General features: G+C 49.6%; 1 protein-coding gene across 1 annotated transcript in view; it reads left to right on the forward strand.

Annotated features, from left to right (window-relative positions):
* CCDC150 (coiled-coil domain containing 150) overlaps window positions 1-15925 on the forward strand; it is a 306895-nt gene that overhangs the window by 245077 nt on the left and 45893 nt on the right. Inside the window, exon 23 of the mRNA XM_078665390.1 lies at window positions 4340-4534. Within this exon, the coding sequence (XP_078521516.1) occupies window positions 4340-4534 (195 nt within the window). The remainder of the gene's footprint in view (window positions 1-4339; window positions 4535-15925) is intronic.

Below are 15925 nucleotides of genomic sequence, written 5' to 3' on the forward strand. Positions count from 1 at the left end.
CTCTGGAAAAGGTCCTGTAATGTGGCTCCAAAGAACAATGTAAAATATAAGAGGAGGTACTAGTTCCTAGGGAAGGAAGAATAAATCAAGTGCAGCCTCTTGTGATTGCATTAGGGTATGTCTCCAAAAAGGAATGAGAAAGTGAGTGGGGAGAATGATCCTCCTGTATATGTTGTGCCCTCACACATGCTTGCGAGTGTAAAGCGTCACCCCCACTGCTCCGCGTGGGGGTGGCCCTGCAGTCCCTCATGGGCCCTCATAAGGGGCACTTTGGTGGAGATCTTTTAGGAGGTGCCGCATTTGTGCATGTGGGTGTGTGGGGCCAGGTGATGAAAGTGAGGGTAGATAAAATAACCAGTTGTGACCCAAACGTATTTATTGGAGGGTGCAAAAGGTTAAGCTAAAATCAAATGGCATGATAATGGAGAAGGAATAAAATTTGATATTTAGGGAACAATTTATTGAGCAACAGATTTCAGGCTTAGTTTCAGGCTCACTCATTCCGCCTTCTTGACTGCTTATGCCAGGATCGATGTGAGGTTTCAAGAATAGGCAGAATGATGTGCGTTAAAATGAATGCCCAATTTACTGGCTTCATTCACCATGTTAACTACAAGAATACTGAATACAAATGGAATGAAAAGAAGTGGAATGTCCTCATGAGATACTGGTACAATTAAAAGGAAACTGAGGGTTCTCCTTCCTAGTCATTTATCGATCTTGCTTAACACTTCCTTCTCACTTCCTTCCTTCAAATGTACTGGACTCTTCAACAAGATACTGGAGGGCACGTGAGCGGTGACTTGAGCAGCCAGTGACTTGCTTAGAGGATTGCTGGGTGGCACCATGTCAAGAACTGATTTGGGCTCTTCAAAGAGCTGTACTAGGTAGAGCTAAGTAACATCCAACTCTGGTGCTCTTTGCTAAGTGTTTGGAGACCATAGTTTTTAATCAGTCTCTTAATATGGCCCTCCCTACTGATATCGCTGTGTCAACCTCCCTTTACTTCTTACAGGACCGGTCCAACAAACCCAGAACCAAGCACCATAGTACCAGATTTCTCACCTTGATAAAGTGAAACTCAACCAATTGCCTTCCAATTTAGACGGCAAGCATTCCTCCCTACTGCTTAAGGAAACTGAACTCTGCCCGTATTACATATTGGGTGCTCTGTCCTTATTTGTCCTTATTTGCACCCCGGGGCACTCGGGACAGTGGACCAGGTTTAACAAAAGTGTGCTGTCCTCAGCACAGCTATGTGATCGGACGGTTCACCCCTGTGCTTAGGAGAGGGCATTTATAAAAGATAAGGCCACAGTGAAGCCACAACTCTGTCTTTGACTCAAGGTGGACTGATAAGAGAGAGAAAAGCATCCCTCTGCAGGTGGGTGCAGTTCATTACTCCAACTGCCTGCACGAGGCTGCCCCATGACCCCCCTGCCCTCTACCCTAGAAGTGCCCTCAGCTTGCACTGTGTGTGTGTTTCCTTTATGTGGTACACAGTCCGAGGACCTCTCAGTAGATGCTATGCATTTTTACTGATTCTATAATATGGCATGTGTGTAAAGGCACAGTATTCATTGTTGCCCACGCAAATGAGAGAACATCATATTGTGATCACGCTGCCACAAAATGTGTGGTCAGCATGGTCCGTATTGTAGATAGGAATGCACAACCATCTTTGGCCCCGTCTATAATACCAAAGGGCCCAAGAAGGAAGCACAGACGCCTGTGGCACCACCAGGCACTTTCCATAGTACAATCCCTGCAGGTTTTAAGATGCGAGATTCAGGGGCATGTCCAAGATGGCGGTCGGCTGAGACGTCTTTCCTGGTCTCTCCCCTTTCCTGTTGCTCTCACCAGGCCCCATACCTCTGTGGAGATGGAGCAGCAATTTCTGGCAGTGTCTCGGATGCGCATTACAGCCGGTGGCTCCGATGCGAGGGCTCTGCGTAGCGCCCTCTCGTCCTCTCTGGCGACAAACCACATGGGTGGTGCTGACAAGATACGGACTGGCCAGGACAGTGCGGCCACAGCGAAAGCCCGGTACCTGCCCCCACCTCGTGCATGTGCATCGGTGATGAGACAGAAGGCGCTGGATAATTTGACCATGGGGCCCACCGGCACTAAGAGGAGAGGACTTCAACAGACCGCTCTCCTCCCAGAGTGGTCCCCAAGGTTAGGAGAGCAGGGCAGACACCCGCGAGTGGCCGAGTTCTCTCCCTCCCTCCACCCCCACACATAGAGCCATTTAGGAAGCCACAGAGGCATGGGCGAGGGCCCCCCAGGAGCGCGGAGACGTGCCTGCAGCACATGGCATCCGGTGAGGCTCACGCAGGCTGGTGCAGGCCACAATCTGGGCGCTGAGTTGGAGGGGAGCACCCCCTCATCAACGTTTTGAGAGGCTCAGAAAAGGGACCTTGGCCTTCACTGTGGGGCTAATCGGTGTGCTGGGTCTGCTCTGGGCCCAGGGACAATATTGTGGGACAGTGTGAGCCTGCCAAGGATCAGGCCTCTGTGAACTGAGATTTGGGCAGCCTCCCCTACCTGAGACCCTTGATTGGAGGTACGTCCCAGCCCCCGCAGTGCTGCTCCGGACCTACTGCCCAGCTCTGGCCCTACGCTGGCACTCTGGGCCTCCACCACAGGAACCACTACGGACCACAGTAGAATTGTTGTGCTGCCCCCTCTGCCTCAGGAGCTATATTTGAGGGCAAATAGTGGGGCATTGGGGCCTGGTATCTCCCCGGAAGTGCAGCCTGGAGGCCCCTCACTGCGATCTGAAACGAGTGGAAGAGAGCACCTCAGGGAGATTACGTCTTGTTTTTCCCGTGGAGTAGAGCAAGGGGCTGCTCCCCACTCCTCTCTACCCAGGCTCTTACCCTCCAGAGACCCCTGATGGAGGGCGCTGGCAGATCCACGATATGTCGCCAATCCGAGGAAAGAAAGACCGCTCCCTCAAAGACATGTTCGGCAAGCAAAGGGGAACCACAGCCGAGGAGAAGCACCCAGGAGCAGTGGGCGAGCCTAAGGCAGAGGACGGAGATGGACCAGTCACAAACTCTTTTCTGGAGGCATTGTTCACATCACTTAGAGGTGATCTCCAGGCCATGAAAACAGACCTAAAGGAGGTTTGCCGCTACTTCGGTGACATAGGAAACACAGTGGCTGCAATGGAGGACCTTGAATTGACCAAGAGAGAAGAAATGGAATGGCTCCAACTAGAGGTTCTCCGTCTTAATGAACAACACCTGGATCTACAGGCACACAACGAAGACCTGGAAAACCAGTCACACAGGAATAATATCCACATACGAGGGGTGCCAGCATGGGGTGAGTCTTTGAACCTTTGTCACAGCACTCTTTCTACATATACTGGACTGCCCTAAGGACTCATCACTGCAGGTCGACCGTGTACACAGAGTGAGGCCTCCTAGATCAGAAAATAATCTGCCTACTGACATTTTGGTGTGTGTCCACGTTTTTCAAAAAAGGAGGCCGTCCTAAAGAAAGCAGGATCCAAGAATCCAAGTCTATGGCCGTGGATAACAGGGCATGTCATTACCCAGCGCTGTGGGCCCTGTTTATTAAAATCTTAACAACTGTATTCCGGGAACTAACATGTTCAAAATACTTTCAAATTCTACGTATACTCCCGGAGCGGGTCACTATGCAGTTCTATGCTGTTCCCTATGAGGCTGACAACCTATGGATTTCACTTAACCTGTTCATGGGAACTGCTTACCGGTACTCCAGGTGTGGAGGAGACAGGGAAGGGTGGGGGAGGAGCGGTGGGTGATCTTTCAGTAGTTTTGCTTCTCCTATTATGTTACCTTTCTCCTTCTTTCCTACTCTTGTTTCTCGGTTATTAAATTGATTTCCAATCCGCACAACGCTGCCTGCCTCTGGGTTGTAGCCGAAAAGCTGTGTAATTTGTTATGCACTTTAATACGCTGCCGGCCAAAGGGTGTAGGCAGCCAGCTGGGTTCAGTCTGGTGGATTTCAATAAAAAGAATTGTTCCATAAGATGAGAGATACTGTATTAGCAAGGCAGTCTAAATATTACCTATGGTGGAAGGCCCTAGTCATGGATATGTAACAAGTTTAAGTCTAGCCTCACTTCAAACTTTGCAATGACCAGCTGATTAGAACATAGAAAATTATACTGACAACTTCAATCTAAAAACCAATTTCCAAACTGCACCCTTGATTTCCAGGGCTTAGAAAAAAGCTATCCACTAATGTAGTCCGGAAAAGCTGAAAAATGATAAACCCTCATACTCTTATTAGTCACTTATTCTTATTATCTGAAGGTAACCTGATGACGTATTTTCTGCAGCTAAAAAAAGCCTTGGAGGACATAACAAGCAAATCTGCAGACCTGTCCAGTGCCAACCGCCTGCTGATTCAGAAAGTGACTGAAATGGAGAAAGTCCTTGCCGATCAAAGGACCAAACTGAAGAGACAGAAGACTCAGCTCACACGTTATAAGGATGCCAAAACCATCAGCACAGAAGAGGCAGAGAGGCAGAAGGTATGTCTGGTAGAGAGCATATGAGTGTGAAAAGCAACCTGAATTTCAGCATGAACTGTAGTTGTAAACTCTCATGCATAGGATTCCTCAAAGTATATGACCTAGTATGGAGAAAAATTAAACTCCCTAACTCCATTTACAAGTTTGCACTTTTATTTTGATTATACAGGATTTTGGTATCCATCGGAAGTTTTTTTTATAATTGTTAATTTGATGTATTTCAAATTTTATGTAATTGTTTGTGTATCCCTCAAGCACCAGTTGTATCATTCCAGATGTTACAGGATACAAGCAGGGCTTCTTTCATGGTTTTCAATAGGTGACAAACACTGTCCCCCCCTTCACCTCCCTGGGAAATCTACATCCCACTGTGTGTTGTATCATTTATGTTGATATGGCTTAGAGATCTTTCTACATTAGGAAATATGGTGTGCAAGCCTAGGGCAAAGGTGTAAGTAGAGTCCCACAGATGACTGATATCTCAGCTTCACCTGGAAGAATGCAAAACTGTTAGAACTGCCAGCTGACCCCTCAAGCTGTACTGTTCCCCTGTTGTGTTTCATCATTGATTTACCAAAGGTAGTTCTCTAGTTACAGGGATCACAGATGCCTCAACAAGAGCAGGGCAGCCTCCCTGATCAGCCTCTCCCACTGCTTTTAGGACAGTTCCCATTCCTCTCGCGAATTAAAATACACTATGATCCATCATACATCTCTCCTCTGGGCTGAACAGATGGACTTGGAAATTCACATGAGAGTAGATATCACACATGTTCCTCGTCTCAGATATATCACAGACAGGTAAGCGCACCACACACATGCCTCTTTGATGGCCAAGGAGCTGATGTCTCTGGAATGTGCTTTTCGGATTGAGGACCATAATTCCTTTGTCTTTCCCTGGCTTCATCTGATTAGCACTGCCAGAAGAAATGTATACCCAACCTTAGATTAGCTACTATTGTGGTCCTGCCTGGTTTGTAATGATCCAGCGGCCTATAGGAAATATGTCATAAGCTACGCTACCCAACTCCACAGTTTATACTATAAATCACTAATCAAACATAAGGCCCATTAATCAAACATGACATATTATGACCAACTGAATCATGTGGCCTAATTAACCTATTCACAATTTATATACATTTATATACAACCGCGGTTAATGAAAATCATCATTTTAACAAACCTCACTAACTATTAAGCCACTTATGGCGATAGAATCTAGCTAATGGTAACCTGAACTCATGAAATAACAAGACCAGCTTGTTTTCAAAAGTAAGATTTTTATTAGCTACTTATTTGGATTTGCAATTAAAATCTTTATTAATGCATTTTTATTAGAATCATTGCAAGTAAAATTGACAGTATCATGATATTTAATATTTATTATTGCAAATGAAATTATTAGTTTGGCATTTTTCAAAACCTAAGTCCCTAACTAAGCTAAATAAATGGAAATAAAGAGTAAAGTCTTTGAGGGCTCTTACGTGCTCCAAGTGAAGTCCGTCAGCATGACACCCTCATCCAAAGGTCAGCAAAAGCAGCAGCGTAACCCTTCCAGGGGGAATGGATTTTTATACCTTTCTGCGCTAAGCTAATCTAAGTAAAAGTAAATCTTTTCTGCAAAAGTCGGAGTCCCATTGGTCCACAAGTGACAAGTGACATGTCACCACATTTTTCAAAACATCAGTTCCGTCACTTTCTTAGAGTCCATTGTCTCTAGTATTTAAACTCCGAGGCTTCCTCAAGTTGAAACATTACTCGGAAAAAATGTCATCAAGTCATTTGCTTCCTCGGATGCAAAATTATCGCACGTTCTTTTGCCGGTTCCTGGCCTTGGCCTTGTCTGACTAGGAAACAGTCAGAGGCACATCTCTTTTGCCAAATGTTGTTACAACAACGGAAACTTTTCTTTGTAAGGACTCTCTCTTGCTCCGTGCAGAATTTTAGCAGACTCGAGTAAGCTAGGCCCAAAGCAGCCAATTTAACGATAACTAATATATAAACAAACACAAAAGAATAATTAATGCAAGAAATATAGTTTGTTCTGTTGCCACCCACCATTACTAATGATTAACCCATTAGTCTAAATTACCTAGCTGAAGCGTACAAATAAAGCAGCAATTATATCTACCATTCTTCATTAAGTCCAATGAAATTCTTTATGCACCTGTAGAGAATAGAGTGACACCACATAGACAAGGAAAGCAAAATAAGCACATGTCATTTATAAATCAGCCGCAATTAATTATGACATGACAAATGGACAGAGTTAATTTATTATTTTGCACAAACAGAAAGATGCAACAATAATGCACGTTTATGAGCACATATGTTAGTATCCCACATGTACTATTCATGTAATGTAATTTTAATCTAAGTTGAATGAATACACACACAGCACCAAACGTTAATAAAATTATTTCTTATTATGGAAGTGTGACTTCACGAGTTGAAATAAAATCTTTTTCCAAATCTCGCTCCATCAACTCCCTCATCTGGTGATTACCAAATCACCACACCACACCCAAAATTTAGCAAAAAATTTTAACTAAATGAAAATGGTTCGAATTCACTTGTATTAGTATTTCTAAAGACTTGTTTCAGCAAAATCTTTGCAACTGTCATATTGAGCTCTACGTAACTCCTCCAGCTCAATTTCCCTCTCCTGTTCCTTTTTGAACTTATAAATTCTCCTCTTTTCTTTCATGTGTTTCTTTCTCTTGTGTAACATGCAACTTATTTTTGTTAAAACTATCACAAATATTATTACAAACAAAGGTGTCAGAATCTTGCCATGAACTGAACCTCCGATTTCTTGAAACCAGTTTTTAATAGCATGAAACCTTTTTGAAAGACGTTCTGAAAAATCATCCTCTTCTAAGGGGACTATTTCTGAGTGCATCTCTGTGATGTTCCTGATATACATCTCAATATTCTTACTTTCATCAGGGATGTAAGTACAGCAGTGCTGGACATGTAAAATACCACAGACTCCTCCCTCTTTTGCCAAGAGTATGTCTAATGCAAGGCGATTTTGCATCACCATAGACCTAATTGCAATGACTTCAACATCCACTAACTGGAAACCTCCCGCTGTGTCAGTTGATAATCTGTCAAAAATTGTGGATAATTTTCTGATTCTTCCTGCATTTAGGGTTATACCTAGTAAAGGTATTACTGCTTCAAAAATATCTCCCAAAATTTCTGTGAAGCTTTCTCTCTTATACCTAATTGCATGGTTGCTGATTTCAAATGTTCCTTCTGCATTTCTGTCAACATGAAACATTTTCGGGAAAACAAGTCCAACAAAACATGTCCCGTACCAATGATCAGGGAGATTATAGTAAGCTTTGTCACCACATATAAAATAAATCCCAGGGAAAATTGGATCTTTGCCACCTTTGAATCCCCAACCCCCCATGATTTGGTAAGTATCTTCACAATTGCTAGCACCTACAAAGTAATTATCAAATAAAGTATTATGTCTCCTAATGCAAAGTTTACCACTAATTGGTTTGTCTATGTGAATTGCAACATTATCAAAAGTTTTGCCATTAAGTTTTTCATCCTCTTTCTGCCAGAATTTGGATTTGGTCTGTTTGACCATTTCATTTCTTTTATAAATCGCCCTTCTCTCCTCAACCAAGTTCAGAAAAGTCTTTTCCCCAGCTCTCAATTTGCAGGTTAAATTATTTTTGTAAGCATACTCATAGGTGAGTTCATTAGTAACTAAAAAGAATTCACTCATCTGTTTAGCTCTTTTATGTTTATTCAAAGCACTCTCAATTTTCAGATTAGCAAAAATCTCGTCAAAATTAGAATAGTAATATTCTAGGCGACCAGTTTGATAAAATAAGCTAGCTATCACACTACAGGTCATTCCATATGTAAGAGGAAGCATATTGTATGTCACTCCCTCAGAAACAGAAGCTGGCAATTTTACACAGATATAACAGTCTTTGACATCCATCACTTTAACATATTCTCCTAAAAGCCTTGAAAATGTGTTGCTTGTAAAATCACTGACAGACCTATCCTGATGAACCACAGGTTTGTGATCAATAACTTTGTTAGACTTGCCTGTTGCACTATGTTTGTTTTGACTAAGTGAAGCTTTGCTTGTCATGTTGTCCTTATACAACTCCTTATTGATCTCAAAAGGAACAAAAACAGCCAAAACCAACCAGAGCAGAATTAATATGAGCACACACATCAGTGTCATTTTACAGCATTTCTTAAAAATGGAACATTTCGAAGTACTACGCTCCATAACATAAGGCATTTTTTTTTATCTTAAAGAAGTAAAAAGAAAAAACAAAATTTTAAAATATGTAAAATATATGACAAAATCTAAACTAAAATATACACCCCCCTTTTTAAAATCTTTTTTTTTTTAAACCTTCTAACAACTTTTCTTCGACCTTGTGTCACAAGTTTTTATCCAACTAAACATAATTTCTTCGACCTTGTGTCACCTAACACAATTTCTTCAGCCTTTTAGTATTAAATCTTTTTTATTGAAGCCAATACACCGACCAGTGCTTTTGGAAACAAGGGCCGCACAAAGACAAAACAATTGCTGCGTCAGTGCCAGTGCTGGTGTGCCATGATGCAAATTAAACACAGCAAGTCGCCTACAACCCAACTGGGCCGGCCGCGATTGAAAGACTGAGAAGCAGTCGGGTGCAACTACAATGCAGTCATTATTGAAAAGAGAACAGAGACCCCCCTCCCCCCCTCACCGTCCCTCCCCCACCCCTTTCCCCCTCCCTCCCCCTTGTCCGCTGAGGTAGAAGAAAGGAAACACAAAAGGACCCAATAGCAGTGGCCAGGGCCTCACGTAAGGAGCCCTACGTCTGGAGTGTCTTTTTGCGGGGTTTTGTCTTAGGCTCGGTGAGAGGTGTGTCTGCGAGATGTAGCAGTCGCAGGTATCTAGGACAGCTCAATTCCCTGTATTCCCCTGTAAGAAGCGTCAGGAAAGGCCGCCAAAGATCAGCAAATTCATCCCCTCTGCCCGCCGTGGTCAGGGAAAGCTTTTCCATTCCCAGAATGGTCCATAGCCTATGCAGCCAACCCACCTGCATCGGTGGCTGCGGATCTCTCCAGCGAGCCACAATGTTTTGCACCGCAGCCCCCAACGCAAGCGCTATCAGTCTCCCTCTCATAGACTTCAGTGGGTACATCAACGCGTTGGGTAGTCCCAGCAGCACATAGGCAGGAAATCGGGGGAGTTGGGTGTCTAAGTGGAGGTCTATCAGGTCTAGGATAGTAGTCCAGTACGTCTGCAGATGCGCGCAGCTCCATAGCAGGTGCTCCAATGTGCCTAGCTGCCCACAACCCCTCCAACAACGGTCACTGACATGGGGGTCCCAGCGGTGTATGCGTTCGGGGGTGTGATACCAGTAGGAGGCTACTTTTGTGAGTGTCTCTGTGAGGCCTGAGTGATGGGCTGAGTGCCTGGCTCTGTGGTAGATCCCCTCCCACTCCTTGCGTGTGAGCTGCCTTCCCAGGTCCTTTTCCCATCTAGCCTGGCTCGCGCTGTAAGTGTATTTGTTTGTGAGAAGCAGGTGCTGGTATATATCCGAGAGTAGTTTCTTTTCCGACGTGCGCGTGAGCAACCATTTTTCATAGGGAGTAAGAAAACGCTGCGCTCCTGGTTTGATCGACGGCTGTAACACTCAATGTCGGACCTGCAGGTAGGGTATGCGGTCCGTCTCCGGTATGCCATAGGCCTCCTTCACCTTCTGGAACGGGAGGATGCCCTGAAGATCAAACATGTGGCCAATCTGCCGGCAAGGCGTAGACCTCCAATTCACGAATGCCTGCGCATCCAGGCCCGGGGTGAACTCAGGGTTGTCAAATATCGGTGTGAGCGGGGAGGGAAAGGAAGTGAGATCTCTCCGGACCGCCACCTTATCCCATACTTCCATGACCGTGCCAGTGACGTACGACGCATACAGATTGGGCGGCCTATCGCGTCGGGGCAGGAAGGGTACCCCCTGGAGCGTCCGGCCTGCCACTGCTTGGTCCTGAAAAAGCCAATGTTTGCTGGATTCCAGCTGATACCACTCTACAAGCGAGCGTAGCTGCGCCGCTTGAAAGTACAGGGCCAGATCAGGTATTCCCACTCCTCCGTATGCCGAGGGGAGCGTGGCAATTAAGTGCTTAAATCTGGGGCGGCGACCGTTCCACACAAAACGCGACAGATCAGCTTGTGTTTTCTGGAGCCAACCTGTCGGAGGACGCAGCGGCAGCGTCTGGAAGAGGTATAGGGCCTGTGGGAGCAGCGTCATTTTAATAGCAGCAATGCGGCCCAGCCAGGACAGCGTGAGATGCTTCCACTTCCGGAGGGTCTCGGTTAGGCGCGCGCCAAGTCTGGCATAATTGGCTTCCGCTGTGGCCTGTATCGTGGGCGCTAGCAAGACTCCCAGGTATGGAACAGTGGACGTAGACCATTGTAAGTCAAAGTCGGCTTTGGCTTCTGCTAGCACCTCCCGGGGCAGGGACACATTCAATGCCTCCGATTTATCCAAGTTAATTTTAAAACCCGAGGCTAGGGCAAACTTATGCAGCTCAATAAAGAGCGCCCTCAGGGATTGCATTGGGTCCATGAGTGACAGCAGAATATCGTCTGCGTACAGGCTGACTTTGTGCGTGTCTCCACCAAAGGGGACGCCCCTGATAAGCTGGTTTTGTCGAATCCGCTGCGCCAAAGGCTCCATGTAGAGCGCAAACAAGAGGGGAGAGAGCGGGCAGCCCTGCCTGGTTCCCCTGCCAATCGGGAAGCGTGGCGATGTGTGGCCGTTCACTCGGACCGTTGCGTTAGGCTGCCTGTAGCAGTTGAAGATACGGTTTCTGAGAGCAGTCCCGAAGCCGAAACGCATTAACGCTTGGTCGAGATAGGGCCAATGCACTCGGTCGAACGCTTTCTCAGCGTCGACCATGAGGAGCATGCAGCCCGGCTTCGTCCGGGAGCCGGCTTTGATCAGGTGGAGGACACGTTTAGTGTTGTCGCTGGTCTGCCTTTGGGGGATGAACCCAGCCTGATCAGGGTCCACCAGTTGTTGCATATATGGGCCCAATCGGCTGGCTATGATACCCGTATATAATTTGAGGTCAATGTTCAGTAGAGATATTGGTCGGTAGGAACCGCACCTGGACGGGTCTTTACCAGGCTTGGGTATCACCGAGATAGCGGCCTCCAATAGTTCCGGCGAAATGGCTCCGGGTTGATCAAAGGTGTTAAACAGATCACGCAACAGGGGGGCCACCTGGTGACAGAATTTCTTATAGAAAGCCGCAGGGTAGCCGTCCGGTCCCGGGGCTTTACCTAGCTTCAGGCGAGATATCGCCGAGATGACCTCCTCCAGACCGATGGGCCTATCTAGAAACTTCGCTTGGGCCTCGTTCAAGGATGGGAGCGTCGCCCCATCTAGGTAATCGCTGCCCGTTTGCAGGTCCAGCCTATCTGCTTCGTACAGGTCAGCATAGAAGCTACCGAACTCTGCTGCTATAGCCGCGTCTTCAGTAATCGGGTCTCCGATATTAGGCTGAATTGTTCGAACGTGTTGCCGCTGGCGCTGCTCCCTCACCTTGCTCGCTAACAGCTTCCCACAGCGGTCCCCCCCAGTGTAGTAGGCATGCGTTAGGCGCAGGGCTGCAAATTCCGCCACATCCTGGTCCAGGGCAGCGAGCATCTTCCTCTCCGCGCATAGTTGGCGCCAGGCCCTGGATGCTCCCGTGCGTTGGTGCATCTGCTCCAACTCTGCCACCCTCTGCGTGAGTTCAGCCCTCTTCTGAGCGCGCTCCTTGTTGTCAGCCGCGGCCACCGAGATAAATTCGCCCCGCAGGACCGCTTTAAGCGCCGCCCATTGAGTGGCTTTGGAGGTGTCATCATTGGCATTGTTAACAAGAAAGAGGCCGATGGCAGTCGTTATTTTCGCTACCGTGGCCGGGTTTTGCAATAGGCCGACAAGCAGGCGCCAGTGCCGTTGCGGCCCGGGAGCATCTGGCACCAGAAAGGTCGCCACCACTGGAGAGTGATCGACAATGAGGCCGGAAGGATCTCGACATCCTGCGCGCGTTTTGCTAGCTGGGAAGAGCATAAGAAGTAATCAAGTCTCGCATATGATTTATGGGCTGCCGAGTAGTGTGTGTAGGCCGTAACTCGGGGATGGGAGAGTCTCCACAGGTCGACTAAGCCCAGGTCCTCAAGGTGGGCATGTCCCGCTGCGGAGAGCGCCCCTACCTGACCAAAGCGCTGATTGGAGCGGTCCGCAGTGTTATGAAATACCAGGTTGAGGTCCCCCCCCAATAGTAAGTGTGGATGGGTATTGGCAGTGGCAGCTTCTAGCGCTGAATGTAGGTATCGCTCCTGACCGTCATTAGGCGCGTACGCTGAGCCTATCAACAACGTCTGTCCCGCTACCAGGAAGCGGTGTACTAACAGCCTACCCTTAATCTCCGCCTCCTTTTGCAACACTCTGCCCCTAAAGGAGTGCGCAACCAGGATCGCCACCCCGGCTACCTTCTTAGATGCAGATGAGAAAAACTGCTCTGGGAAGAAGCGGGATTTAAGCCTATGGTGATCTGTGGGCAGCAGATGTGTCTCCTGTAGGAGGCAAATGTCAGCTTGCGAGTTCCGCAGAAAAGAGAGGACTGCCCTGCGTTTGTTCGGATTATTAAGCCCCCTCACATTCAATGAAAGAACTGTCAAGGGCCGTGTCATCCCGGGTATGTTGTGAGGACAGGTGCGCTATGCGTGGAGCCAAACAGTGCGATAAGAAAGAAAAGTAAAGGGAGAAAACGGATCCTCTCAGCACTAGTGGACAAGGAGGTCCCACCCCCCACCCCGTCCCAATCCCCAACCCCAAAAATGAGCCCTCCCCGGCATCCCCAACCGCGCCGATCCTCCCCCTGCCAAGACCCTCCCCCTGTCCCCCCCGCCCCCAACCAAACCAATGAAACCCAAGTAAACATCATAGTCCCAGGTCAGTCAAATGGAGAGTAGACCTGTAGAGTGACCAAAGTCAAGAGAGACCCAAACCTGTTGGGGTCAAAATATGGACAGGGGACGTGGTATCAGCGACCTTTGTGGCTCCCCGCCCCACCCCTCCCTGTGTTGCTACTGTCTATGTATGCTCCCGCTGTGAGTGACCTAAGAAGGCCGAGAGATGTCTATCGCCACTTCCTTGACTGCGGCGGCGTGTTCTTCGGCGATCGTTTTCTGGTCCGGACGTGCGCGTGGCTTGTGTTGTCGCCGTCTGCGGACTGTCTGCCAGCCTTCACGTCGGGGCTGCGACTGATGCTCTTGTGACGACTCCGTATGAGTGTCGTCGCTGTGGTCTTGTTCCGGCAGCTCGATCCCCAGTAAAGCGCAGGTGTCCTGGAGGGAACGCATCTGGTGAAGGGTGCCATCTCACCGAAAGATGAGCCGAAACGGGTCACCCCAAGAGTAGGGCACCTCTTTGTCTCTCAGAAAGGTGGTGACAATCTTGAATTCCCTTCTTTTTTGGAGTGTTATGATAGAGAGGTCCTGGAAGAGTTCCACAGATGCATCTCCGAAGCGGAGAGGCTGAGACTGGCGTGCCTCTCTAAGAATCCTTTCTTTGAGTGGAAAGTCCGGGAGGAAAGCCAGTATGTCGGGGGGAGGGGCGGGGGCTCTGCGCGGTAGGCCCACTCGATGCGCCCGATCAATGCGGATGGGGAAGTCCGCGGGCTCCCCTAGAATTTCCTGGAATAGGTCTTGGAGGTACATGGTGACACTGTTCCCTTCCGTTTTCGATGGTACTCCCCGGACCCTGATGTTGTTCCGCCGGGAGCGGTTTTCCAAATCTTCGTTATGCGCCTGGAGGTCCAACTGCTGATCGCGGAGTCGTAGGACCTCCTGTTGGAGATGTACCAATTCCTCACACCGAACCTGGTTGGAGTCTTCTATTGTAGCCACTCTTTCCCCTAGCCCATCCAAGTCCCTGCGCAGCTCCCTTTGTTCGCTCACCAACTCTTGTTTGAGGGTCTGGAAATCTTTCCGCAGTGCGCCAAACAGGGATTCAAGGAAGGACCTCGTGACTGGTGCTTCCTCCTGGGTTCCGCTCTTGTTGGTGGCGGGTGTGGACGCCGGCGACGTTGCTTGGGGTTTGTCTCCCTTCTGCGGTTGCTTCACCAGCAGGTCAGTGATGGAGCGGCCCCCTCTACGGTTAGTGTTTGCCATCGTGGCGCTGCCTGTAGTGCCCTGTCTCCGCAGGCACGTCTATGATGCGGTGCTCAGTCGGGTCTCCTGGTCGTGTGTCCGGCCAAGCGGGGTCCGGCCAACAGCGTGGTCGTAGTCGGGACGGCAGTTGCCCGCACAGAGGATCACCCGATGCATCCCCCAGCCGTGTATCCGCTGCTGGTCCAAGGTCCAGAGCCTCCCACTCCGCCGCGTCCGAGCCCACCACTCCAGACCCCTGTCCTCTGGGCGATCCCGGCGTCCCCTCGCTGCAGCTTCACCGTCCTTGTTGACCCCTAGAACCCCCACCGGTCTCGCCTTCCGGGGGGGGGGCCAGGACCAACCAACAGCAGGCCGGAGTCACCAGCAGTGGGGTACTCTGCAGGCTAGACCAGCTCCGTGTCCCGGATCTCGGCCCTCAGGCCCTGGTTAGGCAAGGAGTCCAGACCGGTCCCTCGATTTTCGCGCTCCCGGCGCTCTCCGCTGCTAGCCGCCTGGAGCCTAGCCCTCCAGGCCAGCGCCCTGCTTCCTTACGTTGGCCGGGAGCTGAGGGAGGGAGCTCGGCGGCCTCCGATGCTGTCCGCAAGTGTCTGGCACCTCCACGGATGGTCCGCCCAGGCCCAGACCGGGGCCTCGATTTTGGCGCCGGCTGCTCCTCACCCGGCAGTTGGCCAGGGCACCCACAGGCAGTGTCCGGGGGCCGCAGGCGGACCCGCCGCGTCCGGGGTGAATGCGGCACTAGCGTCTCTCCAGGGCCCCCACTTCGTGGCCGCCTCCCGCGTCTCCGGTGGCTCCAAGCACACCCCAGCTCAGCCCCGTCTACACTGGCTCGTCTGGCCCCCACCGGGCCCCGGCGCGTGAGCTCCCAAGCCGCTCTCACTCACCGCCAGTGATGTCCGGGGCCCCTCAGGAGACTCCGCTCTCCGTCCGGTGTCGCTGGGGCCGGGCGCCGCCTCACTGCTCCCACGTCTCCTCAGCTGCCCGGCTCAGAGGCCCAAACCGGGCCTTCGATCTCCGCGTCCCCGGCTCCCGTCTGCAATCTGCCGCCGGGAGCCCAGCGCTCCAGGTCCGTGCCTGGACCCTCACTCTGTCCGGGGGCCACGGGGGGCAGCCCGACGTCCTCCGCCCCTGCCGTCTGCTGTCGGGTGCTTCCACAGTCGGTCCGCCCGGGCCCAAACCGG

Source organism: Lissotriton helveticus, chromosome 11 (genome assembly GCF_964261635.1).
Source record: "Lissotriton helveticus chromosome 11, aLisHel1.1, whole genome shotgun sequence".
NCBI lineage: Eukaryota > Metazoa > Chordata > Amphibia > Caudata > Salamandridae > Lissotriton > Lissotriton helveticus.